Source organism: Bubalus kerabau, chromosome 6, assembly GCF_029407905.1.
Source record: "Bubalus kerabau isolate K-KA32 ecotype Philippines breed swamp buffalo chromosome 6, PCC_UOA_SB_1v2, whole genome shotgun sequence".
In the NCBI taxonomy this organism is placed as follows: Eukaryota; Metazoa; Chordata; class Mammalia; order Artiodactyla; family Bovidae; genus Bubalus; species Bubalus kerabau.
In genome coordinates, this window is record NC_073629.1 from 8290798 (window position 1) to 8300842 (window position 10045).

The 10045-nt window shown below is 39.7% G+C and overlaps 1 protein-coding gene across 1 annotated transcript; it reads right to left on the reverse strand.

The window, feature by feature from the left end:
- Positions 1-366: 366 nt before the first annotated feature.
- Positions 367-9451, reverse strand: DUSP12 (dual specificity phosphatase 12). Its single transcript, XM_055587292.1, has 6 exons — positions 9025-9451; positions 5989-6102; positions 5778-5896; positions 4923-5019; positions 4430-4616; positions 367-1513 (listed from the first exon to the last, which is right to left on the reverse strand). Exons 1-6 carry the CDS (start codon positions 9366-9368, stop codon positions 1337-1339), a joined length of 1038 nt encoding a protein of 345 aa, XP_055443267.1. The 5' UTR covers positions 9369-9451; the 3' UTR covers positions 367-1336.
- Between the last annotated feature and the right edge of the window lie 594 nt (positions 9452-10045).

A 10045-nucleotide genomic window follows, 5' to 3' on the forward strand; every position in this document is an offset into this window, starting at 1 on the left:
GTCATGGATAGGTAACTTGAACAGCATGGAACGGCTGCTACTCAACTACTTTTTACCTACAAAGAGGCAAAGGTTCAACCTAATTGCTTTTAATAATCTTTCTGGAAAATATTACAAAGTAAAGAGGTAAACAGCTATTATGAAAGCTAAGACAGAAATGGAGAAATTTTTTCTCCTAAGAAAAATGTATTAAATGAAAGTTGCCAAAGGCTCCAGGTCCTATTCTGAGATACTCTCAAGAGTCAACTGTAACAGTCCCACCCTTTTAAAGAGGATGGTGATTCACATTTCTTTGTATTTAAAGTAACTTCCATGTTGGTGTTTATGTACATATAGATACACTCACATGTGAAGATATGCAATATGTATTAAGAACATGGACTACTTTATTAGCTAATTCTGATCTCATGTAAATGTTCAAACATCTCATCAGGTACAATTCTAACTATTATCAAAGAGTAAAATAAATTCGTCTCCAGAGATCACATTAAAAAGCTAATCTGGACATATTACCTTTCCCAATACTCTAACACACCAGGCTAAAAAGGTGATTGATATGCAGTTACTCCACATTTAATTTTCTTCATCATTAGAAACATACCTAACATTAATATATTTCTTTAAGCAGATTACTTCCAAAAGTATCTTAAACACGTTTTCCTAAAAACTCAGATAACTGGGATTCCAGAACAAAAGTAGAAAAAAGACATTTTAGTCAGCATTTTACTGATGTCCTTTCCTTCTACATTTCCAAGAAAAATCCAGACTTATGTAGCTTTACTAATGTCCCTTAAAAGAAAATGTCAAAACACATCCAAGAAAATTTGCTTTACATTTCTAGAAATAAAAGGATGTCACTTAAATATGACAGTTTTAAATTTTTGGACATTATTCTGTCCATCTAGACCTGAAGAATTCTTAACTAACATTCCAAAAATCACAACTTTAAGGAAGTGACATATGTGTAATTATGGCTGATTTGCATTTTTTCTATAGCAGAAACCAACACAAGAGTGTAAAGCAATTTTCCTCCAATTAAAAAATAAATTTTTAAAAAAGATGGGAAAAAAAATCACAACTTTTAATATATATGAAATAAAGAAAATATCCAGGTTACAGAAGAGTTTAATGTCAAAGTATAATTTACATGATTAAAAGTTCTGATTTCTATACAAAGTATTCTACATAGACAGTATAAGAAGCTGACAATGTATAATTTCTAAGTAACATCAAGTGATTTTATCTTCTCACATTGCAAATGAAATGTTAACAGCCTAAAAACTACACAATCTGCCACGGATGACAATAAGGAAGAGCAGCACATATCAGCAAGTCATCACATGTAACGAGTTCCTGTTTTTCTTGTTTGTGATCCCCACACCGGCAGCGTTTTCGTTTCGTCCACTCTGCTCTTATGTATTTGAAAAGCGGGTGCTATCCATCTGCCACATGAGCACTGTTCACCATACCAGTTGAAAGAACCCAACTTGGCATTGCATTTGGGGCAGAGAAGCTAAAAGAAAACAGATGTGTTACTTCTTCTCTCACTTTTATATAAAACAAGTAATTATCTTTGGTAACACAGGATATAAAACAGTAAGACATGGCTCACAGCTTCAAGGAGTTAATGATCTAACCAGTGAGATGAAATGTAATGGCAATTTACTATAAGGGATAGTAGACTACAATAATTGTTAAGTATGTTGTACTCTGGGAGTATAGAGAAGGAATAGATTAATTCCAGAATGAAAGGAGAAAGGTGAAGACTGAGGCATGAAACAGAAGGCTTCATGACTGTGGCATATATGTTGACTTTTTTTTTTACCTAAAGACTTAAATTTTTATTTCTAATTAGCTAGTACTAAGACTAGAGCAGTTCAAACAAACAGTACAGACATGAGCATACCTGATCCACACTTTAAATACAGTGTCATCATAAACAAGATGAGACAGAAAAATCTCTCATTATCCACACACCATATCATGTGTTTACTTTTAAACCAACTATAAAGAAAGTTTGTACATAAAACTCAGAACTAAAATTGATTACATAACTATCTACAAGTTTTTAGTTTGACAAAATATACCACATTCCTCAAAACAATTAAACATAGAGTTACTGTATGATCCCGTAATTCCAATTCTGGGTATATATTCGAAATAAAAGCAGGGACCAAAACAGATATTTGTATACCCATGTTCATAGCAGCATTATTCCCAATACCCAAAGGGAGGAAGCAACCCAGATATCCGTGGATAGATGAGTAGACAAACAAAATGTGGTATACACATAAAATGGAAGACTATTCAGCAGTAAAAAGGAAGGAAACTGACACACGCTGCAACATGGATGAACCTTGAGGACATTATGCCAAGTGCAATAAGCCAGCCACAAATTTATGAGGCACCTGGAGGAGTCACATTCATAAAAGCAGAGAGTAGAACAGTGGTTGCCAGGGACTGGGGAGGAGCGGGTAGGGATAAATGTTTAATGGGTAATTAGTTAATTAGTGTTTAATGGGTATGGCATTTCAACTGGGGAAGATGGTGGTGATGGTTGCACAATGTGAACATTCTCAATACTACTGAATTACACACTAAAAATAGTTAAAATGGTAAATTTATGTTATGACTATTTTACCATAATTTAAAAAAACCACGTTCATAATATATGTATGTCAGGCCATTTGTGCCGTACACCTTCAACTTATACAATGCTGTATATCAATTATATCTCAATAAACTGAAAAAAAAAAAAACAAAAAAAAAACTGTGTATCTCAAAGCTGAGATAAGCAACAGACTAGAGAAAACACCTGCATTATGTGAAACACTAGACTACATAAACAGCTCCTAAATTCCTTAGAAAAAGACAAAACCCACTGAAATGCACCAAGGATATGAAGGAAATTTCCTGCAAAACAAAGTATAAATGGCTGTTAAGTACATAAGGATGTTGGTCTCAGCAGTAGTCATAGAGATTCAAATTAAGACACCTTAGGATTAGCATTTTTCATCTCATAGACAGACAAAACCTTACTGATTTTATAATATCCATATGCCAACGGTATGGGGAAGTGAGTACATGCATTCAACGTTAGTGAAAGGCAAATTTGTGTGGGCATTGTTAAGGTCAGCCCAGAATATTAGTAATATTTTAAGATGTACACTCTTCAAGCCAGGAATTCCACTTTTAGGTATATATTCTATAAGAAAATAAAGGTACAAAGAAGTATGCACGAATGTGACCTAGAATATTTCACAAAAAAATAAGTGCCTTTATCTTGGATGCTTTCCAGATTAAATAAAAGCAGCAAGGGAATTCCCTGGGCATCCAATGGTTAAGACTATGCTTTCACTGCTGAGGGCCAGGGTTCAATTCCCAGTCGGCAAACCAGGATCCCACAACCCACAAGGGGCAGCCAAGATAAATAAAAGCAGCAAGGCATAAACATAAGCCACAAAAGAAAAAACAGATAAAGTGGACTTCAACAAATAGTATCAAGAGTCGGAAGTGACTGCTGTACAAGGTTTATTTGGTAGCGATAACAATGGTGACAGATTCTAAAACCTGTGAACATACTAAAAACCACTGAAAACATACTAAACATACTAAAAACCATGTACACTTTTCATGGGTGAATTATATTGCAAGTGAATTATATCTCAATAAAGCAGCAGCATCTGAAAACATGGGTTTGAATATAGGGTACCCCCTTCTAGGCAAGACATTAACTAATATAAATTAAGTTTCCTCATATATAAAATGTGAATATATATCTGCTCTATTTTATAAAATTATTGTATTCTTCAAATGAAATACAGTGAGAGTTTCATAAAAACTCACTATACAAACTTAGATAATCTTTAAACATCATTACCTCTTAGATGAAGAATATCTTTACATTAATATCAAGTAAACCTAAAAAGAGTTGTAGCGGTCACAGGATGCTCATATGAGCTGCATTCTTTAGAATTAGTAAGAAATGAAAAAGAATCTCATAACAAAAATATAAAACTGAAAGAATCAAGAAAACAGAGATACATAGAGCCAAAGGAGAAAAAAGGAAGATTAAGAAGAAATTTTAAATCTAACTTTAAAATCTGTGATTTGTCCTACTTCTTACAAAGCTCAAGTTTTGCTAAATATATTCTAGTTTGTCTTAATTTGAAAAAATATAAACAATAGCCTTAAAAGGAATTAACTGAGACCAAAAGCTCTCAACCAGAAAGTGGATCACTGTTTTAGATCACCTGGTTTTTAATTAACTAATTTATCTTTGATAGAATCTTGCCTATCCTATAGAGATATAATCTTTAGAAAGAAAGCAGTTAAGATGGAGTAAAACACTAAAGTATGGTTTAAAATGAAAGAAGAAACAAAATATAGATGACATAATAAAACTAAAGAAAGTAAAATGTGTTCTCACCTGTCCATCCATCACTCCCAACAAAGTGGATTCCATCCACTGTACAGGTTCAATGAAGTAAGACGTACACCGAGCCTGACTCCCTGCGGAAAGCAGGGGGGATGCCGTCATCCTCTTGTGGGCAAAGGCTATAGGACCACTTCCTTCATTATGATCCAAAACGCTAGAACTTCTAAATAAAGATCGCCTGCAACCCCCAAACAAACAAAAACATTAATGATTTCCAAAAGAATGGAAAAATAGATTAAAAGTGCAGTATTTCTTAGAGGGCAAATTAATATAACAATGATTATGCTATTTTAATTTTTGATAACCTCTACAAGTAACCAGATAACTTTTAAGAATTCATATTCTCCTTGAAATCAGATCTGAATATGAAATTTCTGTATTATTCCATTAAACAAATTCTTCCCGCAAGATTTTAAGAAACTGAAACTTCAGTACTTTTCTACTGAAACAAAGTAAAATCTCCAGAGGATACAAAATATTTTACCTGCACTTTCTACATTTGTAGAGACCCCCATCTTTCAATCCTTGTGAAATGGCAGATGGGTCAACAGCAAAGAGTTCTTGAGGTAAGTTCTGCAATTCTACATAACATAAAACATATCCATTTGTCAAAATCAACTCTACATTTTCAGACAAAATTCAGTTTGTGTCAAATTGAGGCAAGTTGCTCAGTGGTAAAGAATCCACATGCCAATACAGAAGATGAAGATTCAATCTGGATCCCCGGGAGAAGGAAATGGCAACCCACTCCAGTATTCTTGCCTGGGAAATCCCATGGACAGAGGAGCCAGTCCATGGGGTCACAAGAGAGTCAGACACGACTAAGCAACTAAACAACAAAATGCTAATCTCAGAAATTAAAAAAAATCTCCCGTGTTGAGGAATGAGGACGAGGTGGGAGAGCACAGTGATGCAGCCCTTGGCTTCCAGCACAGACTGCCTGACTTCAAGTTCGAGCCAGCCATTTACAAACCATGTGACCCTGAACAAGCTATTTCTTGCTAAAACACAGTTTAGCTTCAAAAGTGAAATAATGCACCTGAAGCATATGGTCTCAGAGTAAACCACATCTACAAAGGACTGAATGTGCTGTGCTTCGTTGCTCAGTTGTGTCTGACTCTTTGCAACCCCATGGACTATATAGCCCGCCAGGCTCCTTAGTCCATGGGATTTCCGAAAGCAAGAACACTGGAGTAGGTTGTCATGACCTCCTCCAGGGGATCTTTCCAACCCAGGAATGGAACCCAGGTCTCCCACATTGCAGGCGGATCCTTTACCCAGGCTGAGCCACCAGGGACGCCCAAAAAGGACTGAATACATACTGCCAATTATTACTTACCTGGATACTTCTCCGTAACCTTTTGTAAACGATATTGTTTATAAACTGCACTTGAGGTATCTACTTCACAGCCCATTGCCTGGTATAATTTCAGTTGCCACTCAAACCCCTCATTCATCCTGCAAGGGCAAACAGATACAGAGTTAAATTTTCTTTAAATAAATAAAACTGCATCACAAAAGCAGAATTATTACTGTAACAAGTAACTCACTTGGCCTCTGGCTTGACAGTCTTAAGGTTTTCATAGGCTTCTTCAAAGGTAAGCTGGTCAGTCTTCATCATAAAAGCGCTTATTACAGTCACACTTCGACTGACCCCTGAATGACTGAAAAAGAAAGCTTTAAAATATCAAATAGCAACAATTACAAAAACAAAAAAACCCACCCCCTATAAATGGTAAAGTTTGGGTCCACTTCTTGTCTGCTTCTTCTACTCAAGTAAATCCTATGCCTCTGAAATACTACTGCTACACAAAAGAAGTATTCCTTGATTTCCTTATTCACTTTTAATTCTGAACCATGTGAATGTATTACCTACTGAAAAATAATTACACTCATTTTTTAGCATCTTATAATGGCTTCAGATAAGAAAGCCTTCCTCAGCGATCAATGCAAAGCAATAGAGGAAAACAACAGAATGGGAAAGACTAGAGATCTCTTCAAGAAAATCAGAGATACCAAGGGGACATTTAATGCAAAGATGGGCTTGATAAAGGACAGAAATGGTATGGACCTAACAGAAGCAGAAGATATCAAGAAGAGATGGCAAGAATACACAGAAGAACTGTACAAAAAAGATTTTCATGACCCAGATAATCACGATGGTGTGATCACTGACCTAGAGCCAGACATCCTGGAATGTGAGTCAAGAGGGCCTTAGAAAGCATCACTACAAACAAAGCTAGTGGAGGTGATGGAATTCCAGTTGAGCTATTTCAAATCCTGAAAGATGATGCTGTGAAAGTGCTGCACTCAATATGCCAGCAAATTTGGAAAACTCAGCAGTGGCCACAGGACTGGAAAAGGTCAGTTTTCATTCCAATCCTGAAGAAAGGCAATGCCAAAGAATGCTCAAACTACCGCACAATTGCATTCATCTCACCCGCTAGTAAAGTAATGCTCAAAATTCTCCAAGCTAGGCTTCAGCAATAAGTGAACCGTGAACTTCCTGATGTTCAAGCTGGTTTTAGAAAAGGCAGAGGAACCAGAGATCAAATTGCCAACATCCGCTGGATGAAAAAAGCAAGAGAGTTCCAGAAAAACATCTATTTCTGCTTTATTGACTATGCCAAAGCCTTTGACTGTGTGGATCATAATAAACTGTGGAAAATTCTAAAAGACATGGGAATACCAGACCACCTGACCTGCCTCTTCAGAAACTTATATGCAGGTCAGGAAGGAACAGTTAGAACTGGACATGGAACAACAGACTGGTTCCAAATAGGAAAAGGAGTACGTCAAGGCTGTATATTGTCACTCTGCTTATTTAACTTATACTCAGAGTACATCATGAGAAACGCTGCGCTGGAAGAAGCACAGCTGGAATCAAGATTGCCAGGAGAAATATCAATAACCTCAGATATGCAGATGACACCATCCTTATGGCAGAAAGTGAAGAGGAACTAAAAAGCCTCTTGATGAAAGTGAAAGAGGAGAGTGAAAAAGTTGGCGTAAAGCTCAATATTCAGAAAACTAAGATCACGGCTTCTGGTCCCATCACTTCATGGGAAATAGATGGGGAAACAGTGTCAGGCTTTGTTTTTGGGGGCTCCAAAATCACTGCAGATGGTGACTGCAGCCATGAAATTAAAAGACACTTACTCCTTGGAAGGAAAGTTCTGACCAACCTAGATAGCATATTCAAAAGCAGAGATATTACTTTGCCAACAAAGGTCCATCTAATCAAGGCTATAGTTTTTCCAGTGGTCATGTATGGATGTGAGAGTTGGACTGTGAAGAAAGCTGAGCACCGAAGAATTGATACTTTTGAACTGTGGTGTTGGAGAAGACTCTTGAGAGTCCCTTGGACTGCAAGGAGGTCCAACCAGTCCATCCGAAAGGAGATCAGTCCTGGGTGTTCATTGGAAGGACTGATGCTAAAGCTGAAACTCCAATACTTTGGCCACCTCATGAGAAGAGTTGACTCATTGGAAAAGACCCTGATGCTGGGAGGGATTGGGGGCAGGAGGAGAAGGGGACAACAGAGGATGAGATGGCTGGATGGCATCACTGACTCGATGGACGTGAGTCTGAGTGAACTCCGGGAGTTGGTGATGGACAGGGAGGCCTGGCGTGTTGCGATTCATGGGGTCGCAAAGAGTCGGACAGGACTGAACAACTGAACTGAACTGAATGGCTTCAGAACAAATCTAAACTCTTTTGCTCTTGGTTTTAAAGGCTCTGGAGATCTGGTCCCAAACTTCTATTTTATCACTACCTTATATTCTTTATGTAATATTTATAACAAAGGCTGGCTGTAAAATTGCTGACTCAGTAAGCGTAAACTGTTGTAATTACACTCTTTCTGCCACTGCTACGTCCTAATCAATTTTTCTCCTCCAAATCTCCCCTACATCGGCCACGCCTGCCTCAAACAAAAACAATGAATATAGCCTGCTCTCCCTCTGAAGTTCAAATAGCCTTAACCTCTGTTAATCTCTCTTACGACGCACCTCACATCCTAGTCTGCATTTCCTCAGTACGCGTCTGGCTACTCGAGAAGAGATTTAAATGGCACGCCACTCCAGTACTCTTGCCTGGAAAATCCCATGGATGGAGGAGCCTGGTAGGCTGTAGTCCGTGGGGTCGCTAAGAGTCGGACACGACTGAGCGACTTCCCTTTCACTTTTCACTTTAATTCATTGGAGAAGGAAATGGCAACCCACTCCAGTGTTCTTGCCTGGAGAATCCCAAGGACGGGGGAGCCTGGTGGGCTTCCGTCTCTGGGGTCGCACAGAGTCGGACACGACTGAAGCGACTTAGCAGCAGCAGCAGCAGGTGTAGAGACTTAGTCTGAAGATTCCTCCTACCCTCGAAAACTCAGCTGCTGCAGAACGAACCAACACAAACAAAATGAATGAAAAGCCTGCGCGGTCGTGTCCTGCCCACTCCTCTCTCTGACACAAGCCTACGCAAGAGGGAGCTGGGACAGCCCTCTGGTCCTCTTCTGGGCCCTGGGAGGGAAAGGGTGAGGTGGACCAGGGTAGAAGCGTGGCGGGGTTGCTCTCCCCACGGACCTGACCACTCACCAGTGCACCAGCACCGCGCGGCCCTCGGCGCGAGCCTGGACAATGAAGGCCACACAGCGGTCCAGATGACTGAGCAGGTCGGTCTCGGGTTTGTCCAGCGCTGGCACGAAGAGACTCCGTAGACCCTCGACCCCAGCCCCCGTTTTGAAGTTAGGCTCCTCCGAGTCCACCGTCAGCACTGCCGTGACGCCCGCCTCCCTTAGGTGGTCTGGCTCCGCGACGGCCGCGGCTCCACCCAAGAACAGCCCCGGACGCACTTCCAGCATATGCCTGGCAGAGCTGGCCCGGCTCTGGCTGCCGATCTGGTGCTCGCAGCCATGGCTCCCGTCCTGCGCCTCCAACATGGCGGCGCCCGGGGGCCGGGCAGCGGCGGGCCCTACCACCGAGTAGGCAATTGGCTAGAACGTCCTTACTGTAGGCCCAGCCGGCTGAGTTGCGCCGCTGCTGCCTCGGAGGATTTCGTCTACCGCGGGAATGTGGATTTACTGGGGAAGGTGACGTGACTTCGGCCTGGGCGGAGCTAAACCCCATTCGCAACGGCTTCTGAACCCTAACGCAAATACCTACAGCGTTTCTCAGGCTCTTAGTGTTGAGATTTTTATAGATTTCTGCAGAAGCAGAAAATGGATTCAAGTTGAAATGATGGTCACACCAACTGAATCAGGACCATAATCTTATGCATTTGAAATACAACGCTTTTCCAGTACGTATGAAATCATTTGTTTGTAGTTCTTCTCTTGTGACTTTTTACTTTTTTTTTCTTTTTGCCCCCCCCTTTTTTTTATTGATATGTGACTTCTTGTTGGTGTATATTATTCTGTATATTTGAAAATATTGATCCCATGGTTTTGTGTCAGTGCACACTCCAAAGACCACTAAGAATCCACGTGTAGTTTTAAATAAATTGAGTTTATTACTCAATCATGAACTGTAGAATTTTGGGAAATGCAGGTCTTAATAGAATGTTGCTGCTGCTGCTAAGTCACTTCAGTCGTGTCCGACTCTGTGAGACCCCATAGAC

What these genes read in the sequence shown, in the direction of transcription:
- DUSP12 (XM_055587292.1), bottom strand. Translation starts at nt 9,368, where the DNA reads ATGTTGGAGGCGCAGGACGGGAGCCATGGCTGCGAGCACCAGATCGGC. An exon ending in ACTGTCAAGCCAGAGGCCAA is followed by an intron (nt 5,897 to 5,988) that starts GTGAGTTACTTG and finishes TTGCCCTTGCAG; the next exon opens with GATGAATGAGGGGTTTGAGT. An exon ending in TACAAATGTAGAAAGTGCAG is followed by an intron (nt 4,617 to 4,922) that starts GTAAAATATTTT and finishes TGGGGGTTGCAG; the next exon opens with GCGATCTTTATTTAGAAGTT.